Here is a 27,506-nt window from a genome sequence, read left to right as displayed (position 1 = left end):
AAAGATGAAACCGTCTCCCATCCAGGTCTCAAACAGCACTAGCCTACAAATTTAAATCCACTCAACACATTTTCGGGTGCTTTTAGGAAAAGGGAAAGATTCGATCAATATAGTGAATTCTTAACCACAAATTATCAGTTCTATCTTACTTTGATGATAGAGACAGCCCCAAGCACTTGAGTGAGCTTGAGTTTGTTAAGCAAACAAGCAAAACATGAACTACAGCTAAGCATTGTTATTTGGGATCAACATGACAATAATAGAAGCTAAGCCAAAGATCTCCAGCTAAAGAAAGAGCCTTGAGCATTTCTTTGATTACCATCCAGGCTAGAAGCATAACTTGGCTGATATCTGATCTAGGATGAGGCCTGAATACCCTAGTCTTCCCCTGTATATCTTTTAGTGCTTAAATTTGTCTCCATGAGAGGTGTGTATCCTCTTCGAAGTTTTCTGTATTGAAAGAAAGCCAGCAGCACAAAAAGACCAACCAAAGCCACCAGCGTCCCCATAACCACTGAGAGTGTTGTGGTCCAACCTGGAGTTTCTTCAACTGAAATGAAAGCAGAAGAGAAGATGCTCTGATGAGACTATTCGTCAGCTGAATATGGTTAGAAGGGGAAAGGGAAGCTCATTCTGCCAACAAAGCAATCCACCACTGCTAGAATATAATTTTATCTTCTCTTTGCTCACAAACTATTAATCACAACTGTTTTCTTCAAGAAGTTGGAAGTGACATCCCATTGTTTACATACAGCTTATGACATTTTAAAATTTGTTACGATAAATGCTTATGTGCAAAATAAGCCCTCTAAGGGAGTACCTAACTGCTTCTGTAAGATGGAAACTCATTTGAATGCTAACATGGTATCTGGAGAATTGTTAAATACACAACCCTTGGTAGAAAATTCTGCTGGAGGTTCTGCCACTTTCGCAGGTGACAAACATATGAGACAAGTACATTGGCTCTAACAAGAGAGAACAGCAGACATAGATAACATTTCTGCTCATGTTAATGATCGTGATCAAAATCTGACTTCCCCAGTCATCCAATCACCCACTCATATATATATTTTTAGAGTCCTCTCCAACAAAATTAATGCATTTTATTTATAATATATTTATGCTTCTCTATGAAATCAGCTTATCTGTCTTTTTTTTTTTTTTGTCAGTTGTGGGTCTTGAACTCTGGGGCCTAGGCGCTGTCCCTGAGCTCTTCAGCCCAAAGTCAGTGCTCTACCATTTGAGCCATAGCACCACTTCCAGATTTCTGGTGATTTATTGGAGATAAGAGTTCCTGCCTGGGCTGGCTTTGAACCTCAAACCTCAGATCTCAGCTTCCAGAGTAGCTAGGATTACAGGCATGAGCCACCAGTGCCTGACTTGTCATTTCTTTTTAAATGATCTATCCAGATGCTCAAAAAATTCCGTCCCTCAAGACTGATAGAAAATGACCAATCCAGTTGTTGGAAAACAATTGTTATTGAAAATGATGATGCTGGATTGTTCATCATGAAATTCTTCTTCTAAAATATTGCATTATATTATTACTTAACATAATTAACTGAGGTTTTTAGCCTCCCTTTGAATTTTATGCTAAAAGCAAATCCTGTACTTGTCTCACCAAAATCCTGGCCCTGCCCTCAGGCAATGGTCTCTCTCTGGGCTAGTTCTATTTGACTTTCTTGTCAGACATTTCAGTGACCATAGGACAGTTTTCTATGCATTCTATTAATTCAGATAGAATTGTCAAATCAAGTAGAGGGGTAGATAGTTACTCTGTGGGATGAGGTCACATAATAACTTCTTTTTTTAAGACAAGAGTCTGCTTGCTAGTCTCTGATATTTATTTGTTAGTTTAATAGCTTGTCTTGTTATATACATATATTCTAGAAAAGTGCCAATAAGCTTAACTACAACGGAATGTTTCAATTAAAGGTTTTGGTTCACATTAGGAAGGAAGGAAGGAAGGAAGCAAGGAAGGAAGGAAGGAAAGAAGGGAAGAGAAGAAAGGTCTTTTAAAAGTTAAATGAGAGGCTGGAAAGGTGGCTCAGTAGTACAGTGCTTGCCTTGCATGCATGAGGCCCTGGGTTGGATTCTTCAGCACCACATAAACAGAAAAAGCCAGAACTGGCGCTGTGGCTCAAGTGGTAGAGTGCTAGCCTTGAGCTGAAGAGCTGAGGGACAGCACCCAGGCCCAGAGTTCAGGCCCCACAACGGACAAAAAAAAAAAAAGTTAAATGAATCACCATTTGGAAGTTGTGTTAGTTACCTGTCAGATCAATGGCATAACTGTAGCCAAGTTGGTCAGCAGCTAAGAAGAGTTCCTCATTAGTCACCGGGGGGAAGAAAGGAACCATGTTATACATCCGATTGTGACCAATGGGAGCCAGCTCCTGAGGCCAGGCATCTCTAGCGGGGTTGTATCTTTTCATCCACTCATCAAATATGGCATCAGTAAAGGAATGAAGGACCTGCAAGACAGTTGGACATGGAATTTGATGCTGATTGGTCTGTTTTAATCAACCACTCAGTCAACTTCCTCTACAGTTAGAATTGAACCTCTTTTTACCTGGAGAGCTACTGTATGCCCCATCATTTTCGATAAAATATTCCACGATGTGTAACTATCTCCCTCTAAATAGAACTGAACACATTAATGTATGCATCGCACACAATAGATACAACTGCAGCACTATTCACAATAATCAATCTATGAAGTCAGCCTGGGTACCCAGCAGCTAATGAATGAATTAAGAAAATATGTTACATCTACCCAAAGGAGTATTGCTTGGCCATAAAGAATGGAATTAGGTAGGAAAATGGATGGAACTAGACACATCATGCTGAGCAAGCTCAGAAAGCCAACTATCACATATTCCAGTTTTGTGTTATATTCAGATTCTACACCTAAGAAATAATAATAACAATAATAATAATATTATGACATGATTGTAAAGGAGGGCTAAAATTAGGGGCGAAGGAGGAGAGGGTGATGGGGTGAATATAATTGAAATACATTATGTGTTTGTATGAAAATAGCATAATGAAATCAACTAAAAACTTTAAAGGAAAGAATAACAGAGGTATGAAGTTTATCAAAGCATATTATAGCTTATATAGAATTATCACAGTGAAACTCTTTGAATAATTTATGCTAGTTTTCAAAATGTAACAAAAAAAGAAAGTTCACTTGCAGATTTCACATTGCTTTGGGAACGTCTGAAGCCTTCTGCATGTGTGGTTTAGTTATTCATTTCATAAAAGCAAAGGAAATATGGCATAACTTCTAGTCCATACCCATATACTTAGGCTTCACAAGAAAGAGAAAAAGGTGGTCCTTATCAGTATTGTGAATTGACAGTAAGAAATAAGAAAAGAAAATCTCTAAATTGGATTTTCAGATTTTCCTCATCAGAAAGGCCTTTGTGTCTACTTACTGTAAAAATACTCTCACTTGAATTCTTGCTGTTATGTTTAGAAAGTCTAAAAATGTCATCATGAGCATAGTGCTCTTTAAAAAATTTTTTCTCAAAGAAGCCTTTAAAGCAACCTTCTCAAATTCAATAATTCAAATTATTATTTCAAATATGGCAAATATTATTTCAAATTATTATTTCAAATATGTTTTGAAGCATCACCAGGATACTTTGCACATGCATAATCCTGAGTTCAGCCCAGCACACATCTGGCAGTCAGTTTCCTCTTTCATTTCTCTACTACAAGTTCAGAATCCTCAGGGACAGCTGCTTTCCTTTCTTCCTATATACTAAGGTTTGTCGCCCATGGACCACTATATGAGATGTCTAACTATCCCCAAAAGGAAGCCCAAACCAATCCATGCAGACTACTCAGAGTAGTCCTGAGACCTCAGGAAAAGAAAACAATAATTGACTAGGCCACAGCTGTCCTAACACCTGGCACCACTGGAGTGTAACTGCACTGAGACCTTGGAGCCAGAATTGCTCAGTCAAGCCTTTCCTGAACTTCTGCCAAGATTCATGAGAAATGCAATGAGAAATCATGAGAAATGAGTTCGTCATTAATGCTTTAAGCACTAAGTGCTGGCATGCTCTATGCAGCAATAAAAACAAATGCAAAGTAAAAAGACCTGAATGCAGTCTGGTGGACTTAACGTTTACCCCAACAAATGCAGGGAAAGAAGTTTCCTGATCCCAAGGTGAGGGCAGAGGTTCTGGGAGAAAAGTAGAGATGAGGTTTGAAAGGAGAGGAACATAGCTCATGACCTGATGAACAGGAAGATGACTGCAAAGAGCAGCAGTGAACACATACCATTAGGAAGGTGGAGACGATGCTATCTATAAATCACTTAGCTCAGCCCAGTAAATGTAAATGGTTGCTGTTACTGTGACTCTATCATCAGTACTGTTATAATTTTAACTTGGGGTAAGAACTTATGGAAGAAGAAGGAAGGAATTCATATCTTAGAAGCATAGAGGACTATAATACCTCTGAGATCATATACTCTATATCAATAGCTAATAAGAAGCTGAGCCTTTAGAAAAGCTTAGAGTTCATAATAGATTAATATTATTTGTGCTTATTCTATATCAAATGCCATTCTAAGCTCTGTACCTCTAATGAGATTTCAAACACTCAAGACAGCCTGATTTGGTAGACGATTGTCCTTAAGTGCCTTAAATGCTCAGGTCACCATAGACTAGATGGCTTAAGCAGAAACCATTGTCTGCTAGTTCTGCAGGCTTCAAGTCCAAGGCCTGTAGAACATATCTTCAGAGCTGGTTCTTTCTGGGTGCTGTGAGGGAAAATCTATTCATGCTCCAAGGCCTGTAGAACATATCTTCAGAGCTGGTTCTTTCTGGGTGCTGTGAGGGAAAATCTATTCATGCTCCCCATGTAGCTACTGGTAGATTGCAGAATACATCTTGCCAATGTCTTCACTTTCACATCATGTCTTTACTATGTACAAATGTACAAAGACACCACTTGCGATGGTTTAAGTGTACTCTCCCAAACTCATGATAAAGGATAATAACCTACGGGATCATGTTGAAAGCTGGGCCATTAAGGAGGTGTCTGAATCATGGAAGGTTTGGACCTCATAAATAGGTTTATATCATTGTGGTGGGAATGGTTATTATGTGAGTAGCATGATTTTTACCTGATTTTCCTTCATGTTTTCCACACTCACATGCTGCCTGCCGCACACCTGTCCCCTCCCATCCCGCCATGACCACCATGTGGTGAAGCGGTACAAAGCCCTCACTGGATTCTAAGCCATGCTCTTAGACCTCACATCCTGCTGAATCATGAGCCAAGTAAATGTCTATTGTTCATAATTTACCAAGACAGTGTTATTTTGTTATAGAAGCAGAAAGTGGACTTAGCCTTATTCATCTTGGGTTAAGAACTACTCCAACATGAACTCATCTTAACTAGTTATATCAATAAGGACTCCTTTCCAAACAAAGTCATTCTGGGGGGATTAGAAATTGGGATTTCAACATTTGAATTAGGTCTGGGGGTATAAGTCAAACCATAAGGTTATTATCCCAGATTATATATAGGTTAATTCTGATTATACATGAATTATGAGCATAAATTTGAATCCCAGAAGTTTATTTCTAAAGTCAGAGTTCCTAAAACACACCCATCTTCTGCTTTTCAATCACATGGTCATACAATTATTAATACAACCCCCAAGACCAAATAGAATAAGAGAAATGAGCTTAAAATCGTGTTCTCAAGTCTTACCATGGGAAGAAAGCACAGTGTTTGAACTAGGAGTTCTAAGCCAATTCTGAAACTGTTAGATATTACCTGAGCCCAAGTTAGATGAAATTCTAATTTCATCTCTAACTTGGAGAGATAAGAAACTCTTAGGACAAAAGGAGGATGTAGTTTTGTGCTATGTGAGAAAAAATAGCTTTTGGAAAAGTAGAATTCACCAAGTGCAAAGAGTAAATAATTAAAAACAGGCAAGAGTAGAAAACAATTCATAATCTGGAGAGATAAAACAGGTGGAAATAATGAGGAGAGGCAAGAGTATCAGAAGGTCTATAAATTATTACATAATAAATAATCTAGTATGAACCATATAAATAGTGCAATGTGATTTTTTAAAAAGAGGCAAGATATGCTGAAAGATGCAAAGAACTTCATAAATTATATGCTGCGATCAATAATGTAGGCAACAACAAGAAGTCACCGCAACCCTTAGAGTAGGTATTTTTGTTGTACTTGTGGGCATTCTTCCTCCAATGAATTACTATTGATACTAATTCTATCATTATTAGACACAAGTTGAAAATGCACTTGGTTAATATCTCTGCAAGGCCAAATGTCATTCTAGGATAAGATATAAAACTGAAAGTTAAATAAATGCATGTTGCTATCATCTCCAAATATTTTGGTATTAGACCTTGGGTCTTTAAAATATGTTTCAAAATTTGCATACAGACCTATTCTACTTTATTCAAAGAAAATATAGATAAGGATAGGAAAGGAAAAACATGAAATTTCAACATACTGTATATGCAGGCATAAAGAAAACAAAACACAAGAATACATGTTTCTCTTTTCAAGATAATTAGAGGATAAGGTCAATACTGAAGGGCTAACTTTGATTATTGTAAATTCAGATTACTGCCACAAAAAGGAAATGAGAATTTCTGCACCTGGAGAAAGGAAAATGTAAAAGTCTGAATCTAGCTGAAAACATGTGTATATTACCTAGGTAGAACCAGCATAGTTTGTGTTTTAGTCCATTTAGAAATTTAGTATTTAAGGTGAAAAACAAACTCATGAACTGTTTTGTGAATATTAACTACTCAACTTATGGGCTTCCTAACAGCTGGAGATGTGAAAATATTTACAACTTACCCAATGCACTTTCTAAAAGAACAACATCAAAACCACAACCACAATGAGAAACTACCTCCGATCAGCCAGAGAGGTTATCATCAAAACCCCAAAGACAGAATCGGCTGTTTACTTCCAGTGGAGTGGAAGCGGTGACTCGGTTTCCAGCTATTTCTCCCTTCCTGGAAGATGGCCCTGGAGACAGTCTGAAGGATCTGTGGCATCTGTGGGCGGGTCCGCTGTATTCACTGGTCAAGACTATAGACCAGATTGAATATGATGGATATGATCATTGTGATGCATTTCTACAAGTGAAGGGTAACAGAGAAATGGTAGATGACTGCACCAGCTCTTCCTTTGATGGGAATCATTGCAATGATGAGTCCAGAGGACAACTGGCTCTCCAAGTGGCAGCGAGTCAGTAACTTTAAGTCAGGTGTATATGTTGTGGCAGTCACTGGTTGCCTGCCCCCAAGGAATTATACAGGAGCTAAAAAGTCGAGGAGTGGCCTACAAATCCATAGTCACTGTTACAAAAACCTAGCAAGATGCCGGACTGTCAACATCTTTGCTTTCCACCTTCTGCCTCTGCTTTGTTTTTGTTCTGGAATCTGAACAGACAGAACTTCAAAATCCCTGCTCTTCAACTCTAAGAATCATCAGACTGTTCAATGATTAGCAGATCCTGTCCTTGGGCTATGGACTACTGGTAGAATGGGAGGGCTTGGAATGGTGGATTCTCATAGACTGAATTGAAGGAAGATATTGTTTTTTCTACTTGTTGAAGGCCTTGCTGTATGCTTCCCCTTGGGTCAAATGCCAATAAGCATGAACTCTTGGGGGGAAAAAAAGACAAATTCTGGTAAAAGGCAAGGAAGGAGAACCTTAATGCAATGTAAGTGTAAAGTTACCACGGCCATTATGGAAAACTATGTGGAGGCTCTTCAAAATAATTGAAGTAAAACTTCATGAATCAGCAATCTCACTCCTATCTATAAAACCAAAGGAAAAGAAATAGATATGTCAAAGATAGATCTATTTACACTCTCTTGTTTACAATAGCATATGCACAGTGACCATGACAAAATTCAGCCTAAGTGTCCATCAGATGAATGGATTTTAGAAAAGTGGTACAACCCACAGTAGAATATAATTCAGTTATTTTAAAAGGATGATTTCCTGTCATTTGCAATAGCATGGATGAACCTGAAGGGATGATGTTTAGATGAATTAGACAAGCACAGTAAGACAATTACTGCTTAATGTCACCTAAATGTGTGTGTGTTGATACTGAGGCTTTGACTCAGTGCCTCACACTATTACTTGACCTTTCTGCTCAAGACTGGCACTCCTCTACTTTTGCTCTACCATACTCAGTTCCACTTCGGGTTTTGGGGTGGTTAATTATAGATCAGGATCTCATGGACTTTCCTGCCTGGTCTAGCTTCAAGCACTCAGCCCCCTGGGTAGCTGAGAACTATAGGGATGAGTCACTGGCACCCAGCTCACCCAAATAAACTTTTAAGAAGAGCACCTTTAGAAATTAGGGAGAATATGATACAATTTCTTTTTTGGCTACAAATTTAACTTTTTAATCCTACAGTCTATTTCCTGTTTTGTTTTTCTCTTTTTATTTTCTGGATTCAAGGCAGCATTGCTTAACATTCCTGGAGCCTAAGCTTATTTTCCATGATAAATTTGTGCATTTGCTTCAATTACCCTCAGAACTATTAGAATTTCAGAGATAGATTCAGAGATTTTACTGCATTCTAATGATCTGCCTTCTTTTATCCCTTATTTTAATCATACACAACTTTGTACTTTGTCTGAAGAGATTTCATAAAACATAAATAAATGTTACGTGTAATACACGTGCATGAATTGCCTCATGAGTTTGAACCTCTAGAAGCTATAACTCTGTTGACTAAAATGCTTTAACCTAAATCTCAGTATGCAAAATAAACCATTTAAGGCTGAATTGGCTTTAATATAAAACCACTTGTAAATAGCCTAAAGTGTTTGGGAATCAGTGCCAAAATATTATTCCTTTTGTGCTTTCAAAAAAAAAGCGGTCTTGCTTTTCTTTATTTATATGTGGATGGTAAAATTCTTGTCCAAGAAAAATAAATTTCTAAATGTCAAAAAATTAAAATTAATAAATAATAAAATGAACATGATTTAGTGTCTTTGAACTACATCCATCAAATGGTAACATGAATTCTGTCTTAGGGCAGGAAAAGATGACTAAGGAGGCTAAGGCAGGAGGGATGAGAATTCACAGCTAGATGGGATACATAGCAAGATCTTGCCTAAAAAAAGAGAGGAAGAGGAAGAATATTTTTGATTTACATATTAGAGTCTGGGTTGGCAAATTAACACCTGAGGATATTATATCCATGAAATAAGCAAAGCACAGAAAACTACTGCCTGGGCTCACCACCTATTTTCTAAATAAAGTTTTCTTAAAATACCACAGTCATTTTTGTATGCATTCTCCACAGCTGTTTTCATGCTACAGTAATAGAATGGAGTCACAGCCACTGGCCTGGAAAGCCAAGAATATTTTCTACCTGGCCACTTACAAAAACATATTAACAATCCCTGGGCATTTTGTGAGCTTTTCCCAAAGAAGGAGATAGATTTGTAATGCTTAAAAATAAAATATCAGTGCACTGTTTCTTTTAGAAAGAGAAAGGTCTGGGGTATCATCTTCAATTGGTCAGTGGATTCCACACTTCTACTCTACATTTTACAATACTAGATAATAAGTATTATGACATTTTCCTTGTGAATATGGATTATGTGCACAAATTATGTAGTTAGAAAATATTTTTAAAATATATTTATTTAGAAATATGAAATATAAAAAGCATAGTAACACATCTATGTAGATAGATAGTATTTAATATATGTAAATTATATAACATCTGTACGTATAGAGTATAGATACATGACAGAGAAGGCAGACATCAATAATTCTTGTCATAAGCTTTGCACTGGTGGCTCATATCTGTTCTTCTAGCTACTCAGAAGGCTGAGATCAGAGGATCATAGTTCAAAGTCAGTCTGAGCAGACAAATTAGAAAGACTCTTATCTCCAATTAACTAGCAAAATGACAGACATGGAGGTGTGGTTCAAATGACAGAGTACCAGCCTAAAGCAATGAAGCTCAGCAAGAGTATGAGGTCCTAATTTCAAGCTCCAGTACTGATGGAAGGTGGAAAGAAGGAAGGAAGGAAGGAAGGAAGGAAGGAAGGAAGGAAGGAAGGAAGGAAGGAAGGAAGGCAGGCTATTATAAGCTGTTATAAGCTGATGGTTGAGATGGGAAAACAATCTGAAGTATCAGGTAAGAGCCCTTGGAGAGAAAGGCATCCTACAGATGGCAATGGTGGCTGTGGGACCACTTGTTTAGTGCAACACTTGTGGCAATCCTGTCATTTATTGCTTCTACACAAATCTGAGGAGAGAAATAATTTTTAGGAGGAAAGACAGCCTCTTTCTGTTGTAGAACTTCCTAAAGTTCATCCTTCCCTTGCTTTAATTGATCTGGGAGCTCCCGAAAGCCACTTAGGCCTATATCCTTTGTGTCACTAAAAAAGGCCAAGGGCATTGGAACCTACAGCTCCACTCTCTTCACATCTCCTTTATTGCACCCCAAGTCCCATAAAAACAATAAATCCCCTTTGAAAGCCCTCTCATTTTGTGCTAGCAGTCAGCTGCCTTAGGACATGATTGTGTGCTATGAAAAATAAGATAAGGAACTTTAATGAAGGTCTCGGAATGCAAACCTAACACATAGTTCTCCAATTCTCTCCCACTGACTACATCCAAACACATCGCTATTTTTTAATAAGAACTTTTGTGTTGTCCTGGGTGGTTCCTCAGACAGCCTCAGATTAACACAACACTGTCCCACCACAAGATCAGGTCATGTGAACATCACTGGACAGGGAGAAATGGCTATTCGTTGTTAGGAACATTTTCAAGATTCCATAAATTATGACTAATTAAAACCAACTTAAATTGCAACCTAGAGTTTCTTTCACAATGTTATGGACCATGCCAGGATATCAGAGAAACAAACGGCTTTAAATCCATAATACTATGAACTAAATTGCTCCCATAAATTCCTATATTGAAACCCTAGATCTTGATGTACCTACATGTTGAACATAGGGCCTATAAAAAAGTAATAAATGTTGAATGAGGTCATAGGGTTGAGACCCTGGTAGGATATGACAGTTTTCATGCAAAAAGATACTAGCACATTAAGAACAACAACAACAACAAAGAAAAACCTCTTGTGTCCATGTCTTAGAGTTAATTTCACTTAGCATCATCTTATACGGTAGCTATTGAGCTATACTGCTCATCTGCTGAGATTATCCTAGACATATACTAATTATTGCAAATAAGGGAAACCATGGGACCCATGTTTCTTTGAATCTGGCTTACTTCACTTAATATGATTTTTTCTGTCTTTCCATTTTCTAACAAATAGGACAGTGTGATTCTTTCTGATGAAAGCATAGAATTCATATATATATATATATATATATATATATCACTTTGTTGTTGTTTTTAATATGCTATCTGATTTCTTTTTTCTTTTGTGTGTTTCCCCCCTTTGGTTTATCCTCTGTTGTCACTGTATTTGATTTTGGTACTGGTGTTGTATATACATTTATCTGAATTAGGGAAGGGAAGAAGAACAATAGAATGGTGAGAGAAAGGACAATGGAGAGGGAACCAATGTAATAGTAATATTCACAAGACAATATGTTGGAAATGATCTGTACAACTTGGGAAGGGATTGGGGGAAGGGAAAAAGGGAGAAAGCAGGAAAGAGATAACAAGTTCGACAAGAAATGTACTTATTACCTTACTTATGTAACTGTAACCCCTCTGTACACTACCTTAACAATAAAAAAATTAATTTTTTAAAAAAAGACACTAACTCAGTATTAGATGACTTGGGGGAAAAAAGAATATTGTCCATAAGAATGCTCTTTTTAGGTGGAGCACCAATGGCTCACACCTATAATCCGAGCTACTCAGGAAACTGAGAACTAAGAATCACAGTTGAAAGCAAGCCAGGGCAGGACTCTTATCTCTAATTAATCACCAAAAACTATGAAATAAAAAATGTTTTGGCTAGAGGATGTTGACTAAGGGCATCTGAACAACATGGCCCCGATTGTCACATCTGCCATTTTGTTCATCTGTCTTAAAAACTAGTACAGCTTAGAATTCTAAAACTTACACTTCTACTGTCAATTTTTACCAAATTGTCCTTTTGTTTTAAAGTCATATAGAAATGAGACTCAACTATACCAAAGCAGTCCATTATACTTGAAAGGTTTGAGAACCATAGGCTGCTGGTCACCATGGCTCATGCCAGTCAACCCACCTACTCAGGAGTCTGAGATTGGAAGAATCACAGTTCCAGGCCAACCCAGGAAAAAAGTTCATGATACTTTATCTCAACCAATAGTTAGGAATGGTGGTACATATGTGTCATATATCTGTCATCCCCACTATGTGAGAATTGTAAACTGAGGATCATAGTCCAGGCTGGCCTAGATAAAAAGTAAGACCCTATCTCAAAAATAGCTTGCAGATAAAGGGCTAGAGGCATGGCTCGAGTGATAAAAAGAAAGAGAGAAAGAAAGCGGAAGAAGGAAGGAAGGAAGGAAGGAAGATAGGAAGGAAAAAAGACAGAAACCATGAGTTTCCTCCAGATTTTGCTAAATTATGGAATCATTATGCTAATTTGTGATTCACCTCTGGATCATAAACTGTTGTCCAACATCATCTAGAAGCAATCATCCTTGACACACAGGTTTCAGATTAGAACTTACAAATGCTATCTAGCCATCCCGGGGGGTGTGGGTTAAAAATAATTTTGCATGTGCACACATAACATTGTTCACAGAGAATGAATCAGCACAAGCGCTGATTATTCAAAAACAAATAAATCTAACATACTGTCTACAAACTTTTCCCTCTCTTCTGAGTCTCTGAACATACCACAAAAACAGGATCATTGGCCGCAGAATGTGGCAAGGCATTTGTCCCATTCAGGAAGGAGTGGACCAAATTGTGTAGGCTCATGACTTGAGAGTCCAGTGTTCCATCCGCTTTATCAAAGCCTTCCAGGGCATTCCTAAGAGAAGCCAGCATGTCAGTGACAACAAGCAAATATTGACTAAGGTCTCTATTTATTGTCTCCAGACCAATCATCATCTAATCTGAGGCTGAATAGGGATAGGAGAGGCCATGTCATAGCTAATTAACTATCAACCCCCCATGGAAGTGGAGCTCTAGTTCAAGTGGTAGAGCTCTAGTCTTACTGAAAAAAAAAACTAAGGGACAATACCCAAGCCCTGAGTTCAAGTCCCAATATCAGCACCTTCCCCCTAAAAACACGTTAATAATAATCTTTTATTAGGGAAGGAAACACCTAAACAATGCTACTTCTGAATATATTGCATCTCCATAGGATATTCACTATCTCAGATAATTCCAACAATGTTGTCTGGGGACTACACTCCTAACTCAAATCTATAGGAAATACAATGAGTTTTAATGGCATTTTTATCACAAACAAATGCACATTCCTTTATAAAAGCAATCTTAAATCTCATTTTTGACCAACCATTGACCCCTACTTTAAGGGTTGTGTCCATACTGAGCACATACTCCAAACCCTGTTACAATTAGCACAACTTCCGCATCCTGCCCCTAGCCCACAAGTTATATAATTAACAGAGAGTGAGAGAGAGAAGAGAGAGAGACAGAGACAGAGACAGAGTATCCAGCAACTATAAATCTAGATACCACCTCTCTTTGGAAGCCCCATTCATCTTAGTTAAAACATTGCTTCTCTCTATATATGTATTCCTCATAATTCTTAAAGTCTGTTTTGGCCTATAAATTTTGGATATAGGAATGTGATTACTGTGCATTCATTTGAGTTGAAGTTAGTCTGCAAAACTCGAAGAGCTCAGATCCTCTTAATATTATTTCTAATGTTAACATTAAAAAACAAAGAAGGCTTAGCATGGTGGCACAGGACCACTCTCAGCTACTCAGAAGATGGATATTGGGAGGTTCATAGTTCAAGATCAGCACAGACAAATAATTAGCAAGACCCCATCTTAAGCAACAACATGTCAACAAGGCAGGACATAAATGTAATCCTAGTTATGTGGGAGCATAGATAGAAAACTTGTGGTCTGAAGTCAGTGGTGGGAAAACCTGAGACTCTCCCTATCTGAAAAATAATAAAATCCAAACAGGGCTGTCATCCTGGCTCAAATGATAGAGTACCTGCCCAACAAGTATGAGGGCCTGAGTTCAAATCCTTCTACTACCAAAATAAGCAAATGTGTGTGTGTGTGTGTGTGTGTGTGTGTGTATATATATATATATATATATATACATGTTTATATAAACAAGTATAAACATTGGTTTATTCTGATAGTAGAAAGATAAAAAAAAGAAAGAACATTTTTAAAGTACTGTATTTTAAATGTTCGAAGTATCCAAACAAAAGATCGTTTTCAATAGTTATATTCGAAGCTGATGAAACCACACTATTAGTTATAGATGTGATGAAGACTTTCCTAACATCAATCCTTCTTTAACCTCTGTTATTAAGCACATTTACATTTCTTAGCTTTGTAGATATCTCCAATAGCTAGAATTCTCTCCAGTGCATTACAAACACATGGGTGAAATGTTAGTTATTGTAGAAGAGCTCGGAGCACCAACCTGAAGCTGAAGGTAGAGTTTTGGAAGAAAGGAGGATTGTCAAACTTCTGGAGGGACAGACAGTCTTGAATGCTTTTTAAGGTTGGCAATTTCTCACCATTGCTTCCCACTTGATTTCTTCTCAACAACCCTTCATAGGTTCCATTACACAGAGTGACCTGGCGGTTGTAGTCGTCCAAGCTAAGAATCAGAAGAAGGTTAAAAATAGTATATCTTAGTTGATGTTATAAACTTGGACCCAGGATACAATGAGGATCGTAATAATAACATTTTTATTATTTGCCTTACAAGGGCCAAAATTAGGTGGTGAAATATTACTGTTGAAATAATCGTAAGCTAAGATATTTGAAATATATAGATGCATAAAATATGAATACAGCAATAAAAGCGATAATAATTCTATCCCATTGAAAAGACAATGACAGGGTCTAGTAGACAAGATGGTAACTCCTACTGTGTGTATTTGAATCTGGAGCAAGCCAGGTTGCCTGTATGACACAAAGCCCAGCCAGTTTGGGTGGAAATGGCTATGTAGAGGGGAAAAAGCATTTTAAGCACACAGAGTAAAACCAATAAAATGACAGGAAAGGCTTATAAATATTTTAGGAAGTAAAAATGCTAACTACCTTGGTTGGCTGTATGTGTTGAAGCATTACATTGTATCCTATTATTAACAAAATTAAAATATATTTTTGAAAAAAAAATGAAGAAACATACATTGGCAGCAAGGCTCTGGTGGTAGAGTGCCATTTGGGAGCAAAACAAGCCAAAAAGGTTTGGGAGACCCTGAGTTCGGGCCCTGGTGCCACCACGCGCACACACACACACACACACACACACACACACACACACAAAAGTAACCAGATACTACCTAATTTTTCATTGAAAAAATGCAAAATGTAGAAAAGTGCCATGTCCCACTGGAAAATTGTTACATGGAAATGTGGAAATGGCCCCCCAGGTACATTAGAAGCAAATAGGGAAATAGAATGTCCATCCCTTTGACATAAGATAAGCCAGTCTGTCCTATGCAGCACATATGCCATTACCTGTTGCAGACAATTTCCCAGCTGGAGAATCTTGAGCTCTGACTAATCAGAGTTGGGTCATCTTGTCTTGCTGCTCCAAACAGCTGGTCTGTGCACACATCACATTCATTCCTCCCAGTGGCAAAGTTCCAGTAAGGCAAAGCGAAGGACTCATTACCAATGAGTCGCTAAAAGCAAAGGGCAGGTACAGTCTGTTGATTATGCAGCAGATACAACAAGAAGGCAGATAAGCAAAGACTGATGTCCCCATCAAATGCACAGGAACATTAAAAGTACCAGAGAGATGAATGCAATATAGTTGAGCTTTAATAAAGAAATCCTAATGGCTGCAACAAAATAGATGAACCTAGAAAATATAATGTTAAGTGAAATTAACCATATACACACATACAGAACAAATACAACATGATCTCACTTAAATGTGGAATCTAATAGCTAGAAATCAGGGAAGGGCATTACAAGATGAGTAAGTCTAGAGACCACATACACAACATGAGGACTACCATTGGTAATAATACATTGTACTCCACACTGATGATTTGCAAAAGAGTAGGTTTTTAGATACTCTTAAAATACACATGAATTATATATAAAAATTATATCCAAAATGAATTATATGAGATGTTGAGCATGGTACCTTTCTTAACTGTCACTTCACTATGAATACCAAGACATATACATCAAAACATCATATTGTACAGTAACTCTGTTTTTTAGTTTAAAATACTCAATATATAGTTTTGACCAACCTGGAGATCTCTTTCCAGCCACAACAAATGGTACCGATGCCAGGTAACAAAGGCAGGCCCTTGGTGCGAGAAATCGATGGCCTTATAGGGACGACCTGGTCCTAAAACAATTGGGAAACATTAAAGATCACAGAATAGAATATTTAAAATATTAAACCGTGCCTGGGATATGTCTCTATAGCCAATAATTTCATGATGAAGAAAGAGAGGTTATTTATGTCTTCAAAAGCAACAATCATGCTGTTCTTGGACGACAGGGGGAGGGTGGTCAGGGGAGAGTACAGAACTCAAGGAAAAAAGGGTACAAAAATGTGGCAGTGGATATTGATAAAAGTGAACTATGTAAGTTATGGGTGGAAACAGGAGGGAGGGACTGAGTGAGAGAGAGGGAACAGAAGACACTGTACAAAAGGAAATATACTCATTACCTGACTCATGTAAATGTAACCCCTCTGTACATCACCTTTGTAATAATAAAGAAAATTTTAAAAATCATGACAAAAGAATTTCAAATAACATTTTTAAGACGAAATCATTTTCATCTCTCAAAAATCTGACTTTTAGAGAGGACCCAGAAAGTTCAAGTACTTTTCCTACTATATAGTTAATTGCTTTAGCAAGGGGCGGAGGGAAGCAGGGGAGGGGGGATTACTGGGGCTTCAGGGCTTCATGCTCTTGCTTAGCTTTCTCTAGATTTTCTCACTCAAAGCTGGCACTCTACCACTTGAGCCACATCTCCACTTCTGGTGTTTTGCTGGTTAATTAGAGATGAGATTAGTACCGATTTGTCTGCCAGGGTTAGCTCTGAACCTTGATCCTTAGATCCCATCATCCTGAGTAACTAGAATTACAGGTATGTGCCACCAGTGCCTTTTTTATCTGGAATCAAAGGGAATTTAAGAATTTTAGAATCAAAAGGAATTTATAGAATATAAATTTAAACCAACTATGCATTAAGAAGAAATGCAGTCTCTGTAGGTTATTAAGACCCAAATGAACTATAATTTAAAAAGACATTTGTGTCTTACAAATGCACAAATTTATAAGGGAAGAACTAATTAATTACATAGCAACGCCGACCACACAGAATCCTAATGCAGTATTTATTCAATCAAAAGGAACTTCCACAGATTCTGCTTCACTCATCCATCAGATCCAACTACTAGCTGACAAGCATAGTCACGGAGACCAGAAGAGAGAAAAATACATTCAAAGCAATTTAGTTGGCCACTGGAACTGCCAATTTTAGTGAGGCGCTTTGGGCAATTTAATGCCCTCCTTACTGCCTCTTCCATCCTTCTTCTCCCGCTCATAACAGCTTTGGATGGTTATGTAGAAACTTTAGCTAACTTCAGTCCTTTCTCAAAGTATCTATAATAACTTCAGAGAGCTGAAAAGACATGAATATAAATTTAATTCCTCAATATGACCAGAAACTATAGTTTTCCTCTTGAGAGACTACCCGCTCATAAAGCAAAAATTCCTCAGAAGGATGACAGGAAAACTATAAAGGTTTATAGTCGGAAGAGCTTCTTTCCTTATCTATCGATAAAGAAAGACAGATGGTTACCTGTGAGGCAGGTATTAAAAAAGAAGACTCATACCAAGAGCAGAACTGTTGTGTCTGTTATTAGAGGCAGAAAGGTTTTTCAAATGTTTTTTATCTAGAGCTCAGTTTCAAATTTCTCCACACAAAATGATGAGGGAATGTCAAAGGATGAGAATAAGTGATAAACACTAGGAGGAAAGGAGACTTCAAGTAAGAATAGTACTATTCCAGGGGAAATAATTTGTCTTTATTTACTGTGATCCCCCCAAAAAGTACCCTAAAATTAGGAACAGTTGGTAGAAGAATCTAGAATAGATTCAGACTCTCTTGGAACAATATGATAGCTTCTCTCCAACTGATAAACAACCCACCTATTTGGTTAATGCACTTTATAACAAACCATCTCCCATTCTCAGTCCTACCCAGTCACCCAATTTTTAGAACCTGAGAAGGTTCTCAATATTTCCTCAGCATCATTTTCATTTCACCATTTTTGAAAGCATCAAATAAAACCATAGGCCAAAAGGCAAGGCACAAGAAACTACCTTGCTGTGATTCCACTTACACTTTTCTTAAACAATAAAGCTAAAAATAAAATAAAATAAAGTCAGGGATTCCTAGCAGTGGCTATGTATACTGTAAGTGATTATCTAATGGAAAGTCTAAAAGTAAGTTTAACAAGATTCACATTTCCAACATGGATATCAATTGTGCACAAAGAAGGTCCACGTGCTTTGCCACAGGCTCAAGTTAATTCCTCTAATTTGAAGAAAAGGTCACCCAGGGTTTCTATGGCCAGATTTGAAGTTCTTTTTTTTCTGGAATCAAAGGAATTTGCCTCCACTTCACCGAACATGACTTTGAGGATTAATAACTTCACAGAGGCCAGTTTAAGGCTTTGAACCAAGAACATAACCGGAGGCATCTGCAGCCGACATACAGGACCAAACATCACCATTCCAACTTTAGGCAGTATTTGGTAATTCTACCCATTGACAGACAGGCCACTTCCTGCCTTGAGGTCGGTTGTTTCCTTGTTCATGAACTTGGGTCAAAGTGACTTTCCATCCCACATCCTCACCCAATCACACATTTTTTGCAGTAAGCCTTAAGCCAAGAGAGGGGAAACCCACCTAATAATGTATCCCTAACCGAATAATAATGAAGCCACACGAAGAAATCATAAATGCTGCAGTTGGCGATCTGGGGCTGGGTCCCATTGGGCCCAAGCAGGCCCAGCCAGTGCTGGGTGGTGATCACATAGTCGGGGTGCACGCTCCTCTTCGCCAGGTCCAGTGCACCCAGGAACTGTTCCCGCTCCTCAGGCGCCAAAGAATGGATGTCCCTTCGCACAACCAGTGGTTTCCTTTGGTCACAGTTGGAGCCCGACCAGCCAAACTTGCAGTCTCCACAATCATAGCCAGCAAAGTTTCCTGATTGATAGAAAGGGAGAGAGAAATGGGGGGGGGAGGGGGAGAGAGAAAAGATGTTTGATGTCGTTTGGTACAAGTTTCTGAACTAGAATTTGGGGGAAGAATGAAGAGAATAGAGGAAAGCAAGTCAGTTGCCAGATACATACAAAGAATATGATCTGTAACAATCTCCCACTCTCAGTCCTACCCAGTCATTATATTTTTAGAACCTAAGAGGGTTCTTAGTATTTCCTCATCAGTTTTCCTGTCATTCTTTTGAGGAATTTTTGCTTTGTGGGACAATAAATTTCTGCTAATAAAGTCAAAAATGAAAAAAAGAAAAAAAAAGTCCACTTCCTCTCCCCCAGTCTCCTCTCGAAATCTAAGTAGGGCCAACACTAAAAACTTCCCTGGAATAATCCCAGCAAAGAAACAGGACGTGAAATGCTCTAGAAAGTTCTATAGAAATCCCAACAAAGAAACAGGGTATGATATGCTCTAGAAGCTTCCCTAGAAATCTCAGCAATGAAACAAGACATGAAATCCAATTAGAAAGTTCCATAAAAATCCCAGTAAAGAAACCGGTTATAAAATGCACTGCAAAATATTATAGGCTTAACTGTGTCCCCTTTGAAATGAACATACTCAAGTGCAAACCCCCAGAAACTTGTGACTATAAATATTTGGAGATCAGGCCATTGAAGAGATCATTATGGCTGGGCACCGGTGGCTCACTCCCATAAACTCAGGAGGCTGAGATCTGAGGATCATGGTTCAAAGCCAGCCCAGGCAGTAAAGTCCTTATCTCCAATTAACCACGGAAAACCGGAAGTGGCACTGTGGCTCAAGCAGTAGAGTGCTCACCTTGAGCTGAAGGCTGAGGGACAGTGTCCAAGCCCAGAGTTCAAGCCCCATGACAAAAAAAAAAAAAAGCCTAAGAAAGAGATAATTATGTAAAAGAAGGTCCTAGTCAGTATGATTATTGTTCTTATAAGGAAAGGGAAGAGAGACACAGACACACATAAAATAAGACTGTGGAAGAATTCAGGGAGAAGATGGCCACCTGAGTCAAAGGGAAAGAAGTGTCAGAAGAAACCAATCTTGTAGACAGATGTTCTTAGACTTCAGCCTCCAGGGCTAGGAGGAAATACATTTGTTGTTTAAGTCACCCAGTCCAGGATAATTTGTTATGTCATCCTAGTAGATGAGTGCACATGCTCTAAGGCCTCTTTAACAGTCACAGATCTGTCCATCCATTGTCCCTGCCAGGCCCCACCCTGGACTGATCAGTAGCTTGGGATGTCCCCTGAACCCTGCTGTCCCCAGGCCCGGCACAGGCCCATTCATTGATTTACAGAGGGAGAGAACATGTGCGTCAGTGGAACCAAAATTAATCAACGAGCAGGCTTCCAGGAATGCAAGTAGACTAGCATCAAAAACATGGGTTTATCTCACAAAGGAAACAGCATGAAGACAAAAAAAAAAATCAATGGAGGCTGGCAGGTCGTAAAGGTGAATTAGCTGCCACCACCTGAGCAAGTGAAAAAAATTCCTGCAAGTTTCACTGGCAGCCACTCTGTGTCCTTGATTTGTCAATGCCCAAGGGACCAGGACTAGTGCTATCCACTTCTAAGATATCCCAGGTTGGCTTTCAATAGTTCAGTCTTTCAATGTGCCTTTGACTTCTCCCCCCACCTTCTTAGCCTTTCTTCCTAAACTCCTCCGGCCTGGGCTACCTGCTCCCTCTTTAAACCTCATGATGGATCCTCTTTATGGCATTTTGCAATGTTGGAGATGGAAGCCAGGGCTTCATGCATGCTATGCAAGCCCTCTGCCAATGATCAATGCCCCTGTTCTACATGTCAGAGTCAGCTGGGCCTGAGCTATACTCACCTCTTAATCCCCCTTACATTCACATTTGTCATACCAACTGCTGGACTTATAAACTCTATACATAACCCAGGGAGCTAACTCACAACAGATGCCTGGGCTTGGCCTTGTATGCAGTGAATGTATCGAATGAATGATGGAAATATAAAGCAGGTAGGGAATAATACATGCTACTGCTTCAGAGACTTATGCTGTTGCTTGGCTTTCTTACTCGCAGCTCGTGCTCTATTACTTGAGCCACACCACCAGTCTAGCTTTTTGCTAGACTCTATTTGAAAATAGTCTTTCAGACATTTCTGTCTGGGATGGATTCTAACAGCAATCCTCAGATCTCTGCTTCCTCAGTGGCCAAGATTACAGATTTGAGCCAATGGCACCAGATTGTTTGATGGCCAAAGAAATTTTCATTAAAAATACAAAAGGCACATCTGTAATCCTAGCCACTCAGGAGGCTGAGAACTGAGGATTGGGGTTCAAAGCCAACCCAGGCAGGAAAGTCCATGACAATCTTATCTCCAGTTAACCAACAGAAAACCAGAAGTGGTGCTGTGGCTCAAAGTGGTAGAGTGCTAGCCTTGAGCAAAAGCGCTTTAGGGACAGCACCCAAGCCCCTAGTTCAAGCCCCGAGAACAACAACAACAAAAAGTAAATAAAAATACAATAGGTAGGATGAGCTCAAGGAACAATAATTGATTGCATATTGGGCTCCTTTGTAACATGCAAAGTATTTAAACTTTTTTTGCAGCTGGTCCCAGAGCTTAAAACGACTTGGGTGCTGTCCCTGAGCTTTAACTTTTTCTGTTTGTTTGTTTGTTTGTTCGTGGTTAATTGGAGGTAAGAGTCTCATGGATTTTCTTGCACAGGCTGATTTTAAACCAGTCTCCTGAGTAGCTAGGCTTACGGGCATTAGCCACCAACATCTAGCTTTTATCTACACTTAAATGAATTGCTTGTATTTTCCTGCTTCAGTAACATAGGAAACAAAAGTAAAAAGAAAAAAAAAATCTACTTCCAGACTCAGATTCATATTTTTTGCTGTGAATCCCAAGCAGCTCAAATATTTTTTAAATACTAGGGAATAACACTTCTAATGTTATAATAATAAATTTGATACATTCCTATATTCAAAGGCATAAAGTCTATTTTTAAATTTGGGAGCCTCATTATTCAAATTGAATAATTCATAGTTAATGCCATAAACTTCAAGACTAAACTACTTCCTCTATTATGGTTTGTTTTGCTTGATAGAAACAAAATTATCAATAACTAATTGTCTCCCTCATTTATTCCTTCAACAAACAGTATACTAAACATGTACCTTAGTGCAGTATCTGGGGAAGCTGTATGTCCAGTGGTGGCATGTGGTAGGAAGTATGAGGGGTTCTCTGTGCTACACTGTGTGTGTATGTGTATGTGTGTGAACATGTGTGTGTGGGTGTGTGTATGTGAAAGTAATGGGGCTTTTTTGTCTTTTTTTAATTTAATTTTTATTTTCAAGGTGATATACAGAAGGGTTACAGTTACATATATAAGGTAACGAGTATATTTCTTGTCCAACATTGTTATCCCCACCCTTGTTTTTTTCCCCTCCAACTCTCCCTCATACTCCAAGTTGTAAAGTTCATTTGCAACATATTGGGGGGCTTGAACTCCAGGCTTTGCATCTTGCTTAGCTTTTCCACTCAAGGTTGGTGTTCCAATACTTGAGCTACACTTCCACTTCCAGCTTTTTGCTAGTTAATTAGAGATATATGTTTCACAGACTTTCCTGTTGGGGCTGGCTTCAAACCTCAGTACTCAGATCTCAGCCTCCTGAGTAGCTAAGTTTACAGGTGTGAGCCACCAGCTCTGTACTTTTGTTCTCTGTACTTTTGTTTCACTTTTGCTGTCAACCTGAAACTGCTCTAAATAATAATAATAATAAATACAGTCTTGGAAAAACAAAATTTCAACAGGCCTTCCTCCATGGCTACAGAGCCTTCTGTGCATTCAGAGAAGTTTCCACACTGACGAACTTTGCACTTAACCTCTCAGAGCCTTCCATATTATGGTCAGACGCCCATTTCAAGCACATTAAGACAAGGGAACGTGCAAAATCGTAAGCTAGCGCTAGCATTATTGTTGTCAGTACTTTTCAAATAGGAAAGCAATGATTTCTTTTCCTCTCCACTTCACCTATCACTACACTGAACACACTCACAAAGCATGTTATTCTTTGCCTCTCACACAGCTTAATACAATCAGTGCTAAATCAATGCTGATTGAATGGGTGGAAAGGAAAGGAAAAGAAACAATGAAAACTTACATCCAAGGCATCAGGCCCAGTGGGATATAAGTGCAAACAAGGCACAGTGTCCAAGTCAAGGGGAAAAGAAGGTGTGGGCATTGTGCATTGTGCGAGAAGACACCCACTCATCTAACTGTAGGAAGTGAACATTGAAATATACCCATCTCTGAGGGATGAGAGATGACAACAATGAACACTGACTCCCAAGACCAGAAACCCTTCACAACTGTGGAGAACAAGGAACTTTCAAAGACCAAGCAATGTCTTCAACACATTGCTTAACTAATGCTAAGAAAGTATCCGAATTTTCAGTTCATAAGTGGGATAGTTAAGAAAGAATGAGGTTTGGTTACTGGGAAATAGAGAGAGGGGGACTTAAAATCAAGGATAGCAATCTATCTCCTTGAGAAAAAAATAAATTTAGAGTCTGAGTCCTCACCTGACTTAGGGCTGGGATAAAGAAAAAGAGAACAGCTAAACATCACATGTGCCCACATGCATAACATCAGCTCAAACTCAGAAAGTTATTAGACTAAATAACGGCCAGTGATTAGTGAATTTACAAGGAACTCTAAATGGCCTATTCCTTTTAATTAGAGATTCTATTATTTTAATAACAATACTTTATACTCACATAGGTCCTTTCATCTACAGAGCTCAAAAAAGATTTTACAAGTGTGGTTTCACCATTATCCCCATTTCAGAGATTGGAAAATAGAGGCAGTTAGTCACTTGTACAAACAAGAACTTCTCAGCCAACTGTTCAAAACTATTTGGTGCTCAAGGTTTGGTTTTGTTTTGTTTCCAAAAGTCCAGAGACACAGCTGCAACTGTCATATTCTCATAAATGCCAACTGGCAATGCTTTAAATGGTAAATAGTGAATGCCAAAGTCTCCTGAAACACAGCTTAGCCTGACAATTAAGTTCAGCAATCTTTTAAAAAAATTATCTCTATAGAAAATAAAGAAGTGTTCTACAGGGAATTGAAATATATTATTTAGGTTTTTTTTTTTTCATATCAGTGTTTGCACTTGCCTTTCATTTATGAGGCTGAAGTTACTTTTACTGTTTCTTCAGTGCAGTAACAAAAGTGAGGGCTATCAATAGCTTGATGGCCCAGAAAAAAAAGGGGGGCGGGTTGGGAAAGTGGCTCAGTGGTAGAGTTCTTACCTTGCATGCATGAGGCCCTGGGTTAGATTCCTCAGCACCACATTAGCAGAAAAAGCTGGAAGTGGCGCTGTGGCTCAAGTGTTAGATTGCTCACCTTGAGCTGAAGAGCTGAGGGACAGTGCCCAGGCCCAGAGTTCAGGCCTCACTACTGACAAAGAAAAGACTTTTTAAAAAAAAATAAGATACAAGGAATCTTTGGAGATGTGGAGACGCTGGCTATTACCATGATTGTGGTGACAGCAACTCAGAGATAAACCTGGGTCCAAACTCAGGAAACTGAATCTACTAAATGAAGTATTTCGAAGGCAAGCATACATCACTAAAGCTAGGGAGAATAAACAATGGTCTATTAAATTAAAGTTACTGTACAGCAAAATTTAAGTGACTTAAAAAAACCCACATGGACACAAAAATTTGGTATGAATTTAAAAAATAAAAGAGATACTGAGTGAATCTAGCCAATTACATAGAGAAATCACAGGAAGGACCTGCAGGCTCAGCCTGGCCAGGAACATGGCTAACGATGAAGAACACATGCAGTGATGAGGAAGCCCAGCTTCCGTGGATATGCAGTGCAGTGGGTATATAGTGGCACTTACAGGATGTGATCTATTACCGTCTCATAGTCTTTTGAATAAGGTATAATGAGTTTTGTTCTAAGGTAGATTGCTTATAAGTGGGAGAAAATTTATAAACATTCCTTTGGCAAAAGTGATTTGATATTTAACAAGTACCCCTTCTATTCTGCCATTGTCTGGCTCTTCCTATTCTTGCCTTTTAAAAAATACATGTGTGGTGGTAAATCAAAGTATATTTTATGCAAGGGCAGATGTATCCAAATGAGAACCTGCATGTTCTATAATTACTGTGCCATCACTTAAAAAATGAGATAGGATGTGCAATGCAGATTTGAAACAGAAAGGAGCTAGGGACAGGAAAAGTTACCATTAATCTCTGAATCACTAAAACCTTTTCACCCAGAAATCTATAAAAGGAGATGTCCAACTTTTTGAATGTCGTGGCATTTTATCATCCATTAACATGGAAAACAATTACAATAGAAGTGCTCGGGAGCTTAATACAAAGGAGTAGCATGTTAGTGTGGTTTCCCCTGTACAAGTATTAGGAAATCTGCTGCGTTCATAGGCTAAGAACCCAGGAAACCTTGTAAGAGAATATCTATAGAAGCAAGTGCTTAATATCTTGGGGAAAAAATAAATATGGTCAATGTGTTATGAAAACATTTGTCACAAGAAGTACCTAGGGCAAAAGTAGGACTGAAAAAAATCTCTGTGACTCACATCATTGAAAATATAACTGCAAAGGCTAGGGATGTAGTTCAGTGGTTCAGTCCTTGGCTAGCATAGGTGAGGTCTTGGGTTCAATCCTCAGCACCACAAAATAAATAAGTAATAACAAATTACTTATTTATAACACATATGTGCACACATAATGATTATAAATCCAGAGCTTTAGCATTGAAAAGAAAATCTAATGTCATTCTTATATCTTCTCTTGGTAACATTTTACCATTTCTCCTTAGTTCTAGCATCATATGAGAATATGAGGATGGAAGTAAGACAGCCAGCTACCAAAGAACCAGGATTTAGTGAAGCTGCTACCTATGGGGGGGTTTTGTCTTTCAAATGTCCTGCCAGCCTTTATCACTGCTCTACACAGCTACTGGAAGCCAAAAAGGAGCCAGATTGATTGGAGAGGATTATTTGCATATGCTCAGAAGAGCAGAGACATAAGACATGCAACCAGATAAAATAAATAAATAAATAAGATTAAACAAAAAATAGGTGGAAAGAGAGACCAGAATCCCAAGGAAGGACACAGAGCAAATTTTGCAATGCCCACTTCCAATTCAGACAAGGAACCCAGGCAATTTGTAACTGAACAACAGCCTTCCTTCCGACTTGATGGAGGAAGCTGCTTGTCTGTCTCCCCAATGGTGGCAGAAGCATTGCTAACTCTTCCTGTTAACGAGGATGATGGGTCCTGGTTGAGGTTTGTCCAAACCCTGAGAAATGCCGAGGCCAGGGCTGCAGAGCACCTGCCTTCCGTCTTGGCCAGGCAAACCGCTCCCACCCATGCCCAGCAAGTGCAAACCCATGGCAGGGCAGTGCACCCTACTCGTCTTGAAAGGACTTGTTCTATTTTCAAAGCACACTCTAGGCCTTTAGCCTCCCCCTTCCAATAAGCAAGTCAAAGGTATGTTGGCACACGTTCATGAAACCGGGCTTGGCCCAGGTAATAGCTATTTCATTTTCAAAGCTAAGTGTACAGGAGGATGGGAAGAATATAAATAACCAGGATCTCAGCCTTCCTGACACACTTGCTACCAAAAACACAACAGGCTGGCTTTTCAAAGCCTAGGCTAATAGTCTCTGTCAACAGTCTCATCTCTCCCTTCGAAAGGGCTGTTTTCCCAGCCAAGACTAAGCTCAGGGTGTGGGCTAGATCTGCCCGAAGGAGCCTCACCTGTGCACTTGCATGTCCGGTTGAAGAACTTTCTGGGCCACTGCTCACGATCATCCTGGTTTCGCAGGACATAAGGGCCACTCCAGGGCCTGGTGTCCGCTTGAACCTCCGTGCACTGCCCCCGACCCTCCTGAGAGCCACAGATATTGGCTGGCTCCACACCCAGGGGTGGGCAGCACTCCTTGCTCACCAGGCTGCTCAAGGTCATACAGACCCGGGGAAACTGTGCCCAGGCTCCCAGTAGACTTCCATAACCCAAGCAAGCAAACAGAAGCCCCCACTGCACAGGACTCAT

General features: G+C 38.9%; 1 protein-coding gene and 1 pseudogene across 1 annotated transcript; one reads left to right on the top strand and one right to left on the bottom strand.

Moving 5' to 3' along the window:
• Positions 1-377: 377 nt before the first annotated feature.
• On the bottom strand, positions 378-27,506 carry Dct (dopachrome tautomerase). The gene is made up of 8 exons (XM_013022971.1): positions 27,212-27,506; positions 19,098-19,397; positions 16,416-16,516; positions 15,667-15,833; positions 14,618-14,797; positions 12,872-13,007; positions 2,270-2,471; positions 378-550 (listed from the first exon to the last, which is right to left on the bottom strand). The coding sequence occupies exons 1-8, from the start codon at positions 27,504-27,506 to the stop codon at positions 378-380; spliced, it is 1,554 nt and encodes a 517-aa protein (XP_012878425.1).
• LOC105990502 lies at positions 7,030-7,384 on the top strand (annotated as a pseudogene).

The sequence above is a fragment of the Dipodomys ordii genome, unplaced genomic scaffold (genome assembly GCF_000151885.1).
Source record: "Dipodomys ordii isolate 6190 unplaced genomic scaffold, Dord_2.0 Scaffold65, whole genome shotgun sequence".
Taxonomy (NCBI): Eukaryota; Metazoa; Chordata; class Mammalia; order Rodentia; family Heteromyidae; genus Dipodomys; species Dipodomys ordii.
Note: the sequence above shows the minus strand (reverse complement) of the source record. Positions and strands in the feature narration are given on the sequence as shown.

Excerpts from the sequence above, each read along its gene's own strand:
- Dct (XM_013022971.1), bottom strand. The coding sequence starts at position 27,506 with ATGAGTCCTGTGCAGTGGGGGCTTCTGTTTGCTTGCTTGGGTTATGGA. Across the intron at positions 2,472-12,871 it reads CCAATGATCCTGTTTTTGTG|GTCCTTCATTCCTTTACTGA; the intron begins GTATGTTCAGAG and ends ACTGTCTTGCAG. Across the intron at positions 551-2,269 it reads TTATGCCATTGATCTGACAG|TTGAAGAAACTCCAGGTTGG; the intron begins GTAACTAACACA and ends CTTTCATTTCAG.